Source organism: Aethalodelphis obliquidens, unplaced genomic scaffold, assembly GCF_003676395.1.
Source record: "Aethalodelphis obliquidens isolate GAN/ISIS:26980383/991018 unplaced genomic scaffold, ASM367639v1 scaffold6, whole genome shotgun sequence".
Taxonomy (NCBI): Eukaryota; Metazoa; Chordata; class Mammalia; order Artiodactyla; family Delphinidae; genus Aethalodelphis; species Aethalodelphis obliquidens.
This window is the reverse complement of record NW_020837950.1, coordinates 73,630,955-73,647,193: the sequence shown is the minus strand read 5'-3', so window position 1 is coordinate 73,647,193 and position 16,239 is coordinate 73,630,955. Positions and strand designations below refer to the sequence as shown.

The window sequence follows — 16,239 nt, the reverse complement described above, 5'->3', positions numbered from 1 at the left end:
GGGGGCTGCCGGGGGGCTGGAGGGTGCCGGCTGAGGGGCTGGACGGCAGCTGCGCCAGCCGTGGCCCGGCTGTGACTGGGCAGCTTCCACCAGGGGCTGTCACACAGCCCTGACCCTCGCCCTGTTCTGTTCATGTGTAAAATGAAATCAGTGACGCTGAGGGTGTGTTAGCTTCCTGGGGCTGCAGTAATGAATTGCCACAAACTGGGGGGCTTAAAACAACAGAAATGTGCTCTGGAGGCTGGAAGCCCAAAATCCAGCAGCGTTCACCCGCTGAAGGCGCTGGGGAGCACCCTTCCCACCTTCTCCGGCTCGGGCGACTCCAGGCCTCCTGGGCTTGTGGGCACGTCACTCTGTGACTTGGCTTCTCGTGGCCTCTCCTCTGTGCATCTGTCTTTCCTTTTTTGTCTCTTATAAAGACACCCGTCTTTGGTTTTTTTAAATTTATTTATTTATTTTTGGCTGTGTTGGGTCTTCGTTGCTGCGTGCGGGCTACTCTCTAGTGGCAGCGAGCGGGGCCTACTCTTCCTTGCGGTGCGTGGGCTTCTCACTGCGGTGGCTTCTCTTGTTGCGGAGCATGGGCTCTAGGTGCGCGGGCTTCTCACTGCGGTGGCTTCTCTTGTTGCGGAGCATGGGCTCTAGGTGCATGGGCTTCTCACTGCGGTGGCTTCTCTTGTTGCGGAGCATGGGCTCTAGGTGCACGGGCTTCAGTAGTTGTGGCACGTGGGCTCAGTAGTTGTGGCTCGCGGGCTCTAGAGCACAGGCTCAGTAGTTGTGGCGCACGGGCTTCGTTGCTCCGCGGCATGTGGGATCCTCCCGAACCAGGGCTCGAACCCGTGTCCCTTGCATTGGCAGGTGGATTCTTAACCACTGCGCCACCAGGGAAGTCCCAAGACACTTGTCTTTAGATTTAGGGCCACGCGGATAATCCTGGGTGACTCATTTTGAGATCCTTACCTTGTTCACGTCTGCAAAGACCCTTTCTCCAAATAAGGTCATGTTTGCAGATTTGGGGGGGTCAGGACGTGGAAATGTCTTTTGGGGGCCCCCATTCACCCCAGTGCAGGCGGGCGAGCGTACGCATGGAGTCTCAGATCTCTGTAAGGAGTAGGATGTGAGCTGCATTTCAGTTAGAGCCAGGGAAAAGGGTCTCGGGGACACATGCTGGCTCTCTCATGTAGGTCCCCAAGCCAGCCTCGCAAGTGCAGGCATCCAGGACGGCAAGACCTGCTTGGCAGCAGGAGGCGTCTGAGGAGCGTGACGTATGGGGCGACACAGGGGCTCGTAGCAAACGAGGCTCTAGCCCACGAGTCGGCAAACCAGGGCCCTGAGCCACATGCGGCCCGCGGCTTGTTTCTGCTGTAAAGTTTTACTGGAACACAGCCATTCACTTACGCGTGGTCTGCGGCTACTCTTGAGTTCAGTAGTTGTGACAGAGGCTGCGTGGTCCACGTAGCCGAAAACAGGTACTGTGCGACTCTTCACAGGAGGGTTATGGACTTTGCTCTCGGCTGTATCACTGGGAGCGTAACTCCTAGAACAAAGGGGTGACAGTCTGGCCCTGCCTTGCTGTTAGGGCCACAACTGAAGCGAACGGTGTGTCCTGTGACAGAAGGCCCTCACCCTCACCTGTGCCAGGTGATGGGGCTGTCACTGCTCCAGCAGAAGAGGGCCTGCCTTCGAGAGCTCATCTTCCAGGGTGGGGAGTGGGGAGACTGGAAACATGGGACAGACAGCTACCTAGAAAAGCCACCGGGAGAGATGCCGGCCTTCCCTGGGGAGAGGCGTGGCAGGAGGGGTCGGCGTGTCCGGGGATGGGGCGGCCCGTGTGGCTGGCCGGGCTGTCATCACGCCCGTGGTCCCTTCCCTAGCCGCCTCGGTGGCTTCCCTTTGTCCACGCACATTTTTACTGGGAGCCTTTCTGTGCTCACCGCCTCCCCAAGCTTTCACCTCTTGGGCCTCTGGTGACACATCAGGGAGCACTTCCATAACAACACATGCCCTTCATGCCACGTGTGTGACTAATTTCTCTCCGGGCCGGGCCACGAGCTTCCTAAGGGAGCCGTGCTCGGGAGCGAACACACTGGAACCCTTGGGTGGGCAGATGGGTTTTTGTGGGTTCTGGGGTCTTGTTTGTTTCCCTCAAAATGAGAACACCTTTACTTTTTTCTGAGGTAAGCATTTCAAACCCTACAAGTAGGGTGTCAGACAGGAAGTGGAGCTCCCCCATCACAATCCCCGGATTTTGAAATACAGGCGTGTTGGAGTCCAGTCACTGAGGCTGGTCTGTGTGCTGCCTGGGGCTGCCTTCACGGGCGGCCGGGACAGACTGTCCACCCTCCGCCTTCATGAGGAAGGGGCTGTGGCTGTGGTTCGATGGCAAACAGGCAGGAAGCACCACCCTTGTTCTCCGCTGGCGGCAAAGATGAGTCTTGAGTCCAGCTCGTCGGGATCTGGTTGTCACTTGGGTCTGTGGGGCTGCTTTTCCAGCGTTCGGGGGTTGGGCCGGGGGAAGCAGTTCATCACTTCGTCCCGCGCCCGCCCCTCCGTCCCCTCCTGCCCGGACGAGGGGGCTTGATCGTCGAGCATGCGGGGCTCGGGGCTGTCCGACACTTCAGTGTTCACATTAGGCCCCGGACCCCTCACCTTCATCAGAGACCGGGCGGCGGCGGCGCTGGGCGCGCTTAGGAGGGTCGCTCGTGCTCTGAGCTAGGGCGGTTCTTCAGGGCCACACAGGCGGCCAGGAGAGGCGGGGATACCAGCACAGCGATGAGGGTGTTGAGGGAAATGGGAACTTGAGACAGACTCCGGCGCGTCCCCTGCAGGCTCTCGGGGGCGGCTCGTGTCGCGTCTGGCAGAGGGACCCAAGCCCAGTGGCCCTCCTGCCCTCCCCGGCGCTGGAGTCCAGCTCACACCCTGGAAACGGAGAAATCCAGGAGGTGAAGTGGCTCTGGGTGTGGCAGGAAACCACCCTTGCAGGGCCGAGGCGGGAGGCCTGAGCCCCCGGGCAGGCTCCGTGCTGTCCTGCCAGCAGCCTGAGTGTGGCCCCCGTGGCCCCGGGGTCTGGGGCAGGCTGGAGGCCCTGGCTGGGGGCCAGGGTCAGGTGGGCGGGCCAGCCAGGGCTTGCTCTGAGCCCACTTACGCTGTGTGGCCGGGGCTGTGTGGGTGGGGTCACCCTCTTGCACCCGAGGAGGTGGAGGTGCAGGGGGGCCGGGGCCCAGACTCGGGCGAGCGGGGCCGGGCCGGGGCGGTAGCTGCACTGCACCGCGTGCCTGACGGCCCCCGCGCCCTCCGCAGACTGCCTGCTGATGCTGGCCTACAAGGACAGGGCGGAGCGAGCCCGCGGGATGCGGGAGCGCAGCAGCCTCGCGCTGGAGGACATCTGCGGCCTGGAGCCCGGCCTGCCCTACGAGGGCCTGGCCCACACGCTGGCCATCGTCTGCCTGTCGCAGGCCGTCATGCTGGGCTTCGACAGCCGGGAGGCCATGTGCGCCTGGGACGCCCGGATCCGCCACGCGCTGGGTGAGGGTGAGTGACACCGGCGCGGGGCTCCGGGGGCCCAGCCTCTGTCCTGAAGCGTCCCGCGGGCCCCACCGACGGGCTGCAGAGGCCGGGACGCGACTCCAGGCCACGGAGCCCAGGGCTTGCGGAGCGCCCTCCGCCCGGCCGCAATTGGGGCGGGGGGCCCCTCTTGAGCTCCCTGACTTTTGACCCCATTCGTCTGAACTAGAGCTTTTAGCCCCAGCGGGCGGCTGGCTGAGCAGTGATCCACAAGTGCTGCCCTTGGCTTCTCACGGGGCCGCCTGAGCCCAGAGCCGGGGCGGCAGGAGCCGCGCGGTGTCGGGAGCGCCGTCCCCCGCGTGTCCCTCAAGGGGAGTAGCGGGGTGCGGGGAGCGCTCTCGGGAGATGGGGGGACCCAGCCCACCTCTCAGCCCCGCTGCCCACCCGGCTGTGTGAGCAGAGGCGGGCGGGCCCCCAGCTGAGCCATCAGAACCCATGATGTTTTTAAAAATATTAAAAAAATTGAAGTAGAGTTAATTTACAATGTTGTATTAGTTTCAGGTGTCCAGCAAAGTGGTTCAGTTACACACATATATTCTTTTTCATGTTCTTTTCCATTATAATTTCTTACAGATAATGAGTAGAGTTCCCTGTGCTATACAGTAGGGCCTTCTTGTTTCCCCATTCTATATAGAGTAGTGTGTATATTTTCATCCCCACGTCCTAATTTATCTCGAAACCCGGGATATTTTAACACCGTATTTTAAAAATTCAAAATTAAAGCCAAAAGCCCGTGACGAACGAAGTGTCAGAATTCAGAGTGAAGCTGGGCTCCGAGCCACGCTCAGACATTCCCGTCCTCAGCTGCCCCAGCGCCACGGCCAGCCTGGTCTCGATTCATACATTTGCTGTTTCGCTCACCGTGGGCTTTTTGCGTTAATTTTTGTTGTTTAAATAATCACTAAAATGTCAGTGATCTTGGCCACTGTCTTGTGCTCAGGTAAGGCCCTTGCTCACCTCACACCAGCCCAGCCCGGCTAGCGGGCTGCGGCCCCTCCCACCTCCGGGCGCCCCCAGAGCAGTCCCCTAGTCTGGGGACATGTGGACGGCTCAGTGAGGGGATGCAGTGGCAGAAGGGAAGAGCCGCGCCTTTCCAGAAAGTTCTGCGGTTGGGGGTTCCCGCCAGTTCAGCCTGGCTCAGGGCACGGCTCCTTTTCTGCTACGGGGCAGGCAGGGCCCTCGCACAGAGGCAGCTGGCGCCCTGTCTCGGCACCTTGCCAGAAATCACCAGGACACTGATGGGGTCGCTGATCCCCAGCCTCCTTGGGCCGGGCACGGCAGGCCCTCAGGGCTTCCTTGCCTAGGAGCCCCCTCGACGCCCCACTGCAGGGGCTTGGGTGGGGCTCAGGGAGGAGGAGGTGGGGCTGGGACTGGGCCCCTCTGGGTTGGAGATGAGGCTGGTGGGCACGGGCGGGTAGGCCGCCGTCCACTCCTGGGCCCGGCTACTCCGGGGTGCCCCCTCTTCCGAGGTGGGAGCCATCTGGGGAGAGAAGACCACCCTTCTGAGGGGCTTCAGGACAGAGCGCCGAGCCGGGGTAGTGGATGAGATCTCGGGGAGCAAGTTGTCCTGCTCGGCGCCAGGGAGAACCCCTAACTGGAGAGGGAAGGGGGTCCACGGTTTCCCGAGCGTCCCTGCGGTCAGGCTGGGCTGCGAGGCAGACCTTAGACTCTCCACGGACCAATGGGAGGCTGGGCCTCCTGGGCCTCCGTTTCCCCATCTTTGAAATGGGACCACAGCAGCTACCCTGGGCGGGGGTTCTCAGAGGACGTGCTGTGAACGGGAGTCCTGAGGCTGCGGACCTACCAGGAGGCGCGTGTGAGCTTTTGCTGGAGCTCGCTGGGGCCAAGTTAGGATGGGGAGGGGGCCCCCGAGGATGGGAGAGGTGAGTGTAGCCACCTCGGGGCTGGACGCTGCGCTGGGAGGCGGGGTGGGGCAGACCTGCCCTCTGAGCTGACCCTGGGAAGCTGCGCCCCTCCCACGCCTCTGCCCCAGCCACGCCCTCTCGCCCCTGCCCCGCCCTTAGTGCACAGGTTCCACGTGACCGTGGCTCCAGGCACCAAGCTGGAGAGCGGACCCGCCACCCTGCACCTCTGCAATGACATCCTCGTCGTGGCCAGGGACGTCCCTCCGGCCGTCACGGGGCAGTGGAAGCTGTCGGACCTCCGGCGCTATGGGGCCGTGCCCAGCGGGTTCATCTTTGAAGGAGGGACCAGGTGTGGGTACTGTAAGTATGTGGGCCGTGGGGACCCTGGGCCGCGGGCAGCCCCAGACCTCCCGGCTTCCCGGCCCGACCGTGGTTCAGAGCCGACCCTCCTGCTTGCAGCTGGCCTCTCGGGGACACGGCAGGGTTATGTCTTTTAAGGTCGAGCCCAGACCCTCAGCCGTCTCTGTTCTTGCTGTTGGAGGGTGGGTGTCAGCCGTCTCTGTTCTTGCTGTTGGAGGCTGAGAGGAGGCCCCTCCCGCGGGAAGCCCGTGCAGGGGCCGCCCGGAGGCAGCTCATGGGCCTACGTCCCAGGTCACAGAGCATCAGAGCGGCTCAGGCTGGCTTTAAAAAAAAAAAAAAGGGGGAAGAAGAAGAATAGATGCATTTATTGAGGATGTGTTGAGAAACTCCATAGTGGACCCGCCAGCTCCCTGGGCCCTCCCAGGCCGGACGTCACAGGTGGGGGCCGAACGCGACGGCCCAGCAGTGAGGCAGGGGTCCCGAGGGCCGAGGTGGTGTCCGAGCTCCAGCAAGCTGTCCTCCAGGCCGGGAGGGGCGTGGTGGGAGTGGGGGATATTCCAGTGCCCCCAGCCTGCTGTTCTCCGAGTTGGGGGCCTCTGTGGACCTGCTGTCGCCGCGGGGAGCGAGAAGTCCCTTCCCTCCTCTCCAGCGGGGCCGAGCCTATCTACGTGGCCTCGCTGGGCTTGCGGCCGGCCGAGGGCCTCCTGCTGACCAGCTGGGCGGCCTCGAGGGCCACGGTCAGTGTGCTGGGCTGTGGGCTGTGCATCCCCACCTCCGTTCAGCCTGGGACCCTGGTCAGGGGGATCATCGGCCCCTCCCTCGTGTGCAGGGTGGATGGAGGCTCTAAGCCGGGGGCGACCTCTCTCCACCTCTCCACCCCCGTAAAGGGGCATTAACCGCCCCCCTCCCTGCCACCCGCAGCCTCATGAGAGCACGCAGATGGCCAGGGCCTACCGCAGGGCCTGGCACACGCTCGGTATGGCCAGGATGGGGTCCACCTGGCTCTGGGGCCTTGGTCATGCCTGGATCTCTCTGGACAGAGGACACGGTTGCGCTGCGTGCTGGGCACCTGGCCCCCTCATTCCGCAAGGGGTGTGTGAGGTGGGACAGGCTGATCCGGCCCAGCCGGGCAGCCCGCAGGGCCCTGCCTTTGAGGGGACAAGACGTAGGCTTCAAAGGCGCTTAGCAAACAGGTGAACAAGCAGGTGAGGGCCAGGTTCCTGCTCAAGGCAGCAAGATGTCTGTAGCCACTGAATTGGTCCTGGGCTTGGGGGAGGTTACAAGCTTGGAGAGGCAGAGAGGCAGGGAGGGGTGATGTAGCGGAGGCGTAGGTGGACCTCTGGGGCGGGCAGTTTGGCGCAGCGGCCCTGGAGCTGGTGGGGCGGCTGCAGACGGCGCCCGAAGGGCCTTGACCGTGGCTGCGCCTGTGCGTTTCCCATGTGGAGTTTTTGAGCCTGAGTGAGGGGTGAGCGCAGCTATCGGCCTGCCTGCCTGGGCTGTTGTGGAAGGGTGCACGGGACATTGGCCAGAGTCCTTTCTGCTGGACAAGCCGTGGGCCACCTCGTCTTTGGTACATCAGAGGTGACAGCGGCGGTTGGTGCAGGGGACCCTGGCCCAGCTTTGTTTCCCTCCCTCGCGTGGCTGGCCGGGAGCCGCAGGTCACAGCGTACTTGGCACGTGGCGGCCCTTCCCTTCCGAGATCTCCTCCATGTGGGGCCCTGGAGCTGCTGGGGGCACCCCGGGCAGGGTCGGGGGGAGAGACCAGCGTCCTGCTGGAACTGTGGAATCCCTGCGCGCTGAGCCTCAGACAGGATGGCTTGTGGCTGCTTTGAGGACTGGGGTTCAGACCTGGGGTTGGTGCTGGCGTGTGCCCTCGAGCAGGGGCAGGCCAGGAGGACCGGCTCCTTGGAGACTGTTTTATTTGCCCGGACGTAATGTGATAGAGCCCTCTAGATATTTGTCCCCTGAGGCCTCGGGGTTGAAAATTCCGACTCTTGGTGTGGGTGGGCTCCTCCTGCGATCGATCGTCAGCAATTCCAGGCAGCGGAGCAGCGCTTCCTGCGAGGGCAGAAGCTGAACCTCGAGCCGCTGTGCCTTCCCTGGGTCCCCAGCGTGAACTGTGACAGGGCCGCCCTGGTTCTTCTGCCTGAGGCCTCGAGTTAGCTCCGTCCACAAACCCGGGCTGGCCCAGCGGATCCGCCTTGACCTGCAGGCTGGACATTCTCCCTCCCGCTGAGGGACCCTGGACCGAGAGAGACTCCCTGTTGGGCATCCTCATCTCCCCTCCAGGCTGTCTGGAGGCCCCTGGCCAAACCCACCCAGTCAATGGTGGCCGAACATGATGGTGGGTGGCTAGGCCAGCCTGTCTCGACCCTCTGCCCCCGGCAGGTCCCACTGGGCTCCGTTCTCTTCCAGGGACAAGCTTGCCACTGCTCTGCTGGTTTAAGCCAGTTTTTAGGCTGTTACCGGACTCGATGCAGGGCTGGGTGGGAAGGGACGGTGCACCCCTGTGCGTGTGGTCAGAGCACCAGGCCACTCAGGACCCGGGCCGTCCTGGGAGGAGGGCGGCTAGTTCAGGTCCAGGAAGGGGTGTGAGTTAGGGTCCTGGGGCCACGTAGCAAATGACCACAAACCGGGGCCTTAGAACAACACAAATTTGTTCCTTCACCGTTTCGTTCAAAGTCAAAGTTGGGAAGGGCCGGGCTCCCTCGGGGGTCCGGGGGAGGGTCTTCCCTGCCTGTTCCAGCTCCCGGGGGCGCCAGGTGTGCCTGGGCTTGTGGCCGCTCCCGTCTCTGCTCCGGCATCACGGGGCGTCTCTGTAGGACGCCAGTCGTTGGGTTTAAGGCCGCCCCGCACTCGGGGGTGGTCTGTCTGCGAGCCTTCACTTGAGCACCTGCAGAGACCCTTTTCCAGATAAGGCCACCGTCATCGGCTCCAGGATGTGAACCTATCGTTTGGAGCCACGGTTCAGCCCATGGCAGGGGTCACCTGAGCGGTGACGGTACCAGTGTTGAGATCTCGATGAGTCTGTGGGCACCGGGACAGAGTGGGTCAGAGTCCCCAGAAGGCCCGGGAGGGTTTTGGATGTAAGGAATCAACATCTTCTCCCCTGGGGCAGGTCCCAGCCTCAGCCCACTCCAGAGAGCAGTAACTCGACCCTGGCCCCCTTCACCTGTCCTGAGGCGTGGGTGACTGGATGTCAGGAGAGGGCCCTGGAGCATGTGGGGGAGGGGTCGGGCAGGTGTGCGGGGGGCTCCGTGGGGCTCCGGGTACGGCGGGGGTGGACGTGTCCTCTCTGTGGCCTCCACGTGGACGACAGCCTGTGCAGATGATTCGGATGGGGGTTGGGCTTGGTGGCCGGGAGCTTGAGGTCCCCCAGCGTGGCCCGATTCTCTCTCTCTGGGGTGGTCACGGCCCGCTGTGTGTGTTTAGGGCTGCAGGGCGGGGGCAGGGCATGCTGGTGAGGGTGGCACAGAGGCTTGGGGGCCCTTCCCCAGCAAGAGGCTCAGCAGGCAGGGAGAATGGTGGGCCCGGGAGAGTGGGGTCTGTCCGCGGTCTGGAGCCCGGGGAGGGCTTTGGAGAGGGCCAGGGGGCATTTGAACGGAAGTTTCTAGTATGAGGGGCCCCAGAGGAAGTCCCCGTCCTTTACATTGGCAGGTCCTGTCAAGGGCACTTCAAGGGCATTTCCACGTCCGTGTGAGCCGGCTGCGGACAGGATCGGGGTCCTGGGACGCTGAGGAGTTCAGCAGGTGGTGGAGGGCGGGCGTCCCAGGCTGGCTCCTGACTCTGTGCAGGCTGCTTCCCCTCTCCTTCTCCCTGGCTCCTTGGGGTCCAGGCCATCCTGTCAGCCCCTTGGGGTGCAGTGAGCATTTTAAAACGATTTTTATATGTGCGTAAAGGAGAAGCTCTGAACTAGGGAGAGACCGTCTTGCCACGCCTGTCCAGCTCTGAGAAGCCCTTAAGTGCCTCTTTTGTGGTCCAAATGCTGGTCTCGCTGGAACTGCTGGAGCCCTGGTCTTGAAGCCCAGGAATCTTGGGGAGGAGGGAATGCATTCAGGGGCTTCTCTGTGGCCTGCACTGGGTGAGGGGTTGGAGCTGGGAGCACACGGCTGGGGAGACTCAGCCTGTGTGGGAGGACACAAGGCGTTTAGAATCCTCGGGGCCACAGGGGGAGCCGGGGAGGGCCACAGACCCCAGCCTGGGAGCGTTGGGGAGGCCCTCTGGAGGTGAACCTGAGTGGGGCCTCTGCGGGGTGAATAGGAGTTGGCCCAGCCGCCGAAGGTAGGGAGGGCTGGGGGGAAGAGAGAAGGTGCTCCAGCCGTACATTAAGCACGGCTGGGTGATGGGAACAGTGTGTGCGGGGTGGCAGAGGTGAGGTAAGAGGAGGAATCTGGACCAGAGCTTGCACTGTGTTCCCAGGGTAGCAGGGAGCCATCAAAGGTGCTAGAGCAGGACAGTGCCACCCACAGATCTGTGTTGAGGGCGATAACTGTGGCCCCAGGGTGCAGACGGGATGGAGGCAGGGGCCGTGAGTGGGCGTGAGATGTGCATCCGCTGAGGCAGGGTCCTGCTGTGGGCGGCAGCTGGGTGGGTGGGCCGGGCCTGTGGGTTCAGGAATGTTAAGGCGGTGGGGGAGGGGGGGGGGGAGGGAGGGCCAGCGGGGGGGGGGGGGGGAGGAGGGCGAGGCCAGGCGAGGGTCCCAGCAGCGTGGGCCTGGGCTGAGCGGTCCAGAGCTTTGCCGGGAGCGTTGGGGAGGCCCTCTGGAGGTGAACCTGCGCGGTGGGGCAGGCATCCCAGGCTGGGTTGCAGCCCGTGCAGAGGCCCCGTCAGGAACCTGTTCAGGTTTATACTTGGAGGTTGAGTCTCGCCTTGGGGCCCCTGTCACATTTCTGACAGGTTTGTGGTTGATTTCAGCCCTCTGCCCTGAAGTCTCTGCTCCGGGGGTGGGAGTTGGGCCCGGAATCTGTCACCCTTTTGTAGTCCACTATGGCATTTGCATACGGGGATGGTTCTGGGCGCTCTGCGTGTCCAGGGAGGTGACACTCTGGGTGTCCAGGGAGGCCTGAATTGCACAGGGCCAGGGAGAGATGGGGCTGGGGTGATAGTCACCCCAAGAGACCCCCTTGCAGGGCCCCATACTTCGTGGGGTTCTAGGTCCTCACACCAACCCTACGTGGTGTGTGCACGTCCCCATTACAGGCAGGGAAACTGAGGCACGGAGCTGTCCGTGAGTTGCCCTGGCCTGTCCCTCTGAGCGTGCTGGAGCCGAGGTCTGGCCCTGGGGGGACCTGACCCCACCCTGCGTGCCCTGCTGTGCTGCCAGCCAGCCCAGCGCCCGCCTGGCCCCGGGGTTAAGTGGGGCAGGACCAGACACTTTTCAGCTCTCAGCAGACTCGGGGATTCCTTTTTGGGGTGTTTTGCTTCAGTCTGTTTCCTCCTAGGCAGAAAAGCAGGCCCCGTGTCCTCCTGACCTTGGGGACCTGCAGGGTGGCCTCTTGGGACCATCTGGACGTGATGGCATGCGAGCCTCATCCCACATCTCCAAGGGGGAGATGCCCGCTGTGTGCAGGCGGTGTTGTCAGGGCAGGCGGCTGGCATCTAGCAGCGGCCGTGAGGATGTGAGGTGCCTGCACTGCGTGACTGCCTCCTGCCCGGATGGGGATGGGATGGGCTGAAGAGGGTGGGGAGACGGCTCGCTCGAGGATGGGACAGAGCCTGCTTCCCGGAGGAGCTGTTTGTTGTTTTGGTCTTGTTCGTTTTTGTTTTGCTGTGGTAAAATGTACATGACACAAAATGCACTATTTAAACCACTCCTGGCACGTAGTTCAGTGGCAGTGAGCACATTCCTGCAATGATTCTGCCCCCATCACCACCCCCAGCCCCAGAATCTTTTCATCTTCCCGAACCCTGGCCCCATTAAACACTCTCTCCCCATCCCCTCTCCCCGCCCAGCCCTGCACCCTTTATTCTCCTTTCCATCTCTGAGTTTGCTGACTCTAGAGACCTCACATAAATGGCATCTGCAGGATTTGTCCTTTTGTGACGGGCTTGTTTCACTCAGCGCAGTGTCCTGGGGGTTCGTCCACGTTGTAGCAGGTGTCACCGTTCCCTTCCTTTTTAAGGCTGAATCAGATTCCACCGTATGGATGGACCACATTTTGTTTCTCCATCCATCTGTCGATGGACACTTGGATCGCTTCCGCATTTTAGCTATTGTGTGTGATGCTGCTATGAACGTGGGTATGCAAATATCTCATCAGGACCTCACTTCTAATTGTTTTGGGTGTGTGCCCGGAAGTAGAATTGCTGGATCAGATGGAGTTTCTCTGTTTAATTTTTTGAGGATCTGCCACACCGTTTTCCACACGACTGCCCCGGTTTACATTCCCACCAACAGTGTACGAAGGGCCCAGTTTCTTGCACCCTCACCAGCACTTGTTTTCAGTCTCATTTTAGTTTTCTTTTTCTTTGTTGTTTAAATAGTAGTCCTCCTAGTGGGTATGAAATGATCAGGTGAAATTTAAAACTTCATTTCGAATGAACTTATTTCATTGCACTGTGCTTCTTTCTCCCCAAATAAGGGCAGAGACAAACGAAACATTAATTACCAGATGTTTTACTCTATTAGGAAACTCTGTGCAAAATAATATCCCAAGGGGCTCAGTTAGCTGTGCCAACTTCCTGACTGATAATCGGTGCTGTCTGGACTTGAGCTTTCTAGAACCTTCTCGGCAGGAAAGTCCTCCAACGCCTTCAGACTCTGTCCTCGACTGGACTTCACCGTGGGGTCTTTGTCAGCAAAGGGTGGGATGCTTGTTCTCTGAGGAGCTGGGGACTGAGCTCTTATTGGGGTCCAGTGACAGAGGTCTGGAGGCTGCAGATGAAAGACTAACTTCAGCTGGGACTCGGCTGGGATCTAACTGGGCTCATTGAACGTCTGAAGGAAGGCCTTTCTTTCTCGCGGCTGGAGATATTAAAACGCGGGCGAGTTTTGCTGCACCCCTGAGGATCCACAGCGGCTGTGTCCGTGGACCCGCAGGCGGCTGTTTCCTGCTCCGCAGGACCCTCTCCTCCGTCTGTTAGTTTCCCGTGTTATTTATTGCTGGGGGACAGACACCCCAAACTTAGTGCTGTTTCCTGGCTTGCGGTTCTGTGGGTCAGTGGTCTCCTCTGCATGGTGCACTGGGGTCACTCGGGCAGTGGCGTTTGGTGGGTGGCCTCAGGCACGGCCTGGGGCCCTGGTGCTGGCTGTTGGCCGGGACGCCTCAGTTCTCCTCTGGGGCCTTGCCCTCCAGCAGGACAGCCGGGTTTCTCACAGGGTGGCTGGTTCCCGGAGAGCAAACGTGGGGGTCTCCAGCCCCTAAGGCCTCGGCCCCAAACCCTAAGGAGCGTCCCTCGGTTACTTCCTGTGGCGCAGACCCCGGGAGAGAGCCCGCCTCGGGGTGGAGCCTTCACGGACGTGGTTGAGAGGAGGCACGCGGGGCGTCGTGACAGTGGCCACACTGGTACAACGTGGCAAAACGGGTCCAGGCCCTAGCTTGCCTCCCCTCCCCCCAAACAGATAAGCAAACAAGAAATGCGGAGAGCCCTTCCCTGGGGAGGGGAGGGGGCCCGGCTGCCTCCACGCCCCCTTTCCATCTACACTGAGCGCGGGGGTCTCCTGGGCGCCTGGCCCTGGGTTAGACGCAGGGGACTGCGGACGACTCAGAAGTGGTCCTGCCTCAAGGTGCTGGGCCTGGGGGCCGGGACAGCGTCAGACCCGGGAGGTAAAAGGTCGGGGGGTCTGCCCCAGAGGAGGTGTCCCCTGAAAGCATCACCGGGTGAACCGTCAGGGGTCAGGGGTCAGGAAAGGCCATGTCACCCGAGCAGTCTCAGCAGGTGAAGGGGTGTTACGGGTGGCTGCGGGGAGTCGTGGGGGGGGACGGCCACGCCGGGGGAGGTGTGTCAGGCGGGCCGGGCACACCTGGGGAGCTTGTTGTCCCCAGAGCCTGGGGTGGGGAGGGGAGCCACGGGGCAGCGGGCGGTTGCCGCTGGTCCGGGAGGCCTCGTCCCTTGGTTGTGAGGCTCAGGCTCGGGAGCTCGCAGACTCCCGTGGAATGCCGCCGGCCCCGCTCCCCGTCATGTGGTTTTTTATAGTCGGGGGACTGACTGTGCCGAGGCCTCTGCCAGCTGACCGTAAGCTCCGGATTAGAGGCCTGGCCCCGGGAGCCGGGGTGGCCGGGACGGGGCCTCCTCCCCGCCCGCCCGCCGTCGGCCAAGGTCCCGGGACCATCCCCCAACCCAGCCCCTCTGGGCAGCGAGCCTCGTGGGGGCCCCCGGGGGCCCCCAGGGTGGGCCTGGCTCTGCGTCTGCTCAGACGCTCCGTAGTGCCAGGACGTGGCCCCTCTCTGGGCGTCCACTTTCTCACCTCTCGAGCGGGCGTGTCACCGGTTTGGGCCCTGGTGGCCGCCCAGGGGCACGGCGGCCTCACCACGTGTGGGACTGGCCCGAGTCCCTGGGATTCGGTGCCAGTGAGCGTGACTGGGACAGTTTCAGTGCGCCGCTTCCCCGTCTGCCCCGGGCACCCTCCTTCCAGAGGGCGCAGGCCTTTCTTTGGGCAGAGGGAGGAGGGCGAGGCAGCGAGGGATTCCTGTGTGGTGACGCCACGCCGGGCGTCCAGCCCCGGTGACCCGGTGCCCCATTCACTCGGCCGCGGGATTTCATTGACGCTGGCGGGGCTCCGGCCCAGCGCAGGGCCCTGCGGCCGCTCTGCGCCCTGGTGTCTTGCAGGCCCACGTGCCCTCTCCGGCCGAGCCCCCTGGGCTGGGATCCCAGCCGGGCCTCCCCTCTGTCAACGGAAGTAATCAATAAACCATCAATAATAAGAATAGAAAAGAGTTTTATTGGAGCCAAACCGAGGACGGGCCCGGAAACCTGCTTCCCAGATGACTCGGGAAAAGCAGGGTTTTCGGCACAGCTTTATATCTTGCCAGAACAAAGACCATCAAAGCAGTCAGGGTGACGTTTCTTCAAGGTTTCAAAAAATAATAAAAATAAAAAAACAGACCAGCGCGTACACAGAGTCAGCGTGGCCTTGGCACCTGGGAGGGGGGCTTAGCATCGAAGGAGGAGGGGCATTTATTTAATCTTTATGTTTAACGTGGACAGTCTTTACTGCTGGTCGACGTGCCCTTTTCTCTAATAATTAAGGCAGATGTACAATTTGATAGACCACAAGTAGGCTATTTTAGTTAGCATCAAATTCAAGTGAACTCGTGTATAAGCCACGATGACTTTCCCGTATCTCAGTATGTAAACGTGTCTTTTAAAATCACCTCTGTGGGTGGGAGCCCCGAGGCTGGATCTCAGCCCTGCAACTGCGCGCCAGGGGCTCCAGTGCCCCCCACCCAGAAGACGAGCCCGGGGAGAGGGGAGGGGCTTTGAGGTGGGCCAGGCTGATTCGTCTGCAGGGCAGGAGCCACCGCCTGTATCTTGCCAGCTTCCCCTCACCACAGCCCGGGTGAGGAAACCAGGTCTCGCAGCCGCCCTCCTGGAAGTGCACCCGCCGCCCACCCCTCAAAGGAGCGTGGGCCAGAGGGAGGGGCTGCTGGGCTCTCCACGCAGCCGGGACGCCCTCCTCGGCCCACTCTGTGACCCCCATCCTCCAGAAGTCGCCCCAGCTCCTCTTAACCAGCCTGGGAGACGAGAGATGGCTGACGGCTTGGGGCCAGCGGGCAGGACGCCCTCTCCCACCTTGCTGAGGCCGTGCAGCCTGGACTCAGGCCGTGATGGTGTCCTCAGGCCTGGGAGAGCCGGCGTGTGGCCTGAGCCGCCTGCATGGCTCACGTCACCACAGTGCTGTGGGGACATCGCCGCGGTGCTCGGGGCGGGGGGGGGGGGGTGTCTCACGGGTTGGCTCAGGCCTCTGTGGGCAGTCCCCGTGCAGCGGCCCTGAGCCCGCCCTGCAGGGTTCCCACCGACCCGAGCTCTGGCCAGGCTGACACCGGGGTCTGCCCTCCCTCTGCAGGGGCTGGGGTCTTCTTCCTGTCCTCGGCCGAGGGAGAGCAGATCAGTTTCCTGTTCGACTGCATTGTCCGCGGCATCTCCCCGACCAAGGGCCCCTTTGGGCTGCGGCCTGTTCTCCCAGGTGGGTGCCGGAGTTGGGGAGCCCGGCCTGGTGGGAGGGTCAGGTGGGCTGCTTGATCTCGGGCTCCCGGGGGCGTTCGCCCTGGCACAGCCCCTCCTCCACGGGGTCTGAGCTGCTGGGACGCTCAGAGGCCGAGGCTTTCGGTTGGGACAATTACTGCAGCTGCACCAGGTGGGCCAGCAAGAGGCCCGAGCCCGGGACCCCGAAGACCTTCCGAGCCGGCCCGTCTCCCAGACCTGGGCTGGGCCCTCGCCTGCGGTCGCTGGGGTCAGGGCTGGCTCCGTGGGAGCCAGAGATCGGGCTGGAAGTCGCCTTGTGAGCTGGGGT

General features: G+C 62.4%; 1 protein-coding gene across 4 annotated transcripts in view; it reads left to right on the top strand.

Moving 5' to 3' along the window:
- The window catches only part of DOK7 (docking protein 7), a 33,802-nt gene that overhangs the window by 7,000 nt on the left and 10,563 nt on the right, over window positions 1-16,239 (top strand). Inside the window, exons 2-4 of one of the 4 annotated variants that reach the window (XM_027103832.1) lie at window positions 3,298-3,528; window positions 5,586-5,786; window positions 15,793-15,912. In XM_027103832.1, the coding sequence (XP_026959633.1) occupies window positions 3,309-3,528; window positions 5,586-5,786; window positions 15,793-15,912 (541 nt within the window). In that variant the 5' untranslated portion in view covers window positions 3,298-3,308. Of the gene's footprint in view, window positions 1-3,297; window positions 3,529-5,585; window positions 5,787-15,792; window positions 15,913-16,239 lie in introns of those variants that run through there. The other 3 variants (XM_027103830.1, XM_027103831.1, XM_027103829.1) reach the window with 3 other exon arrangements.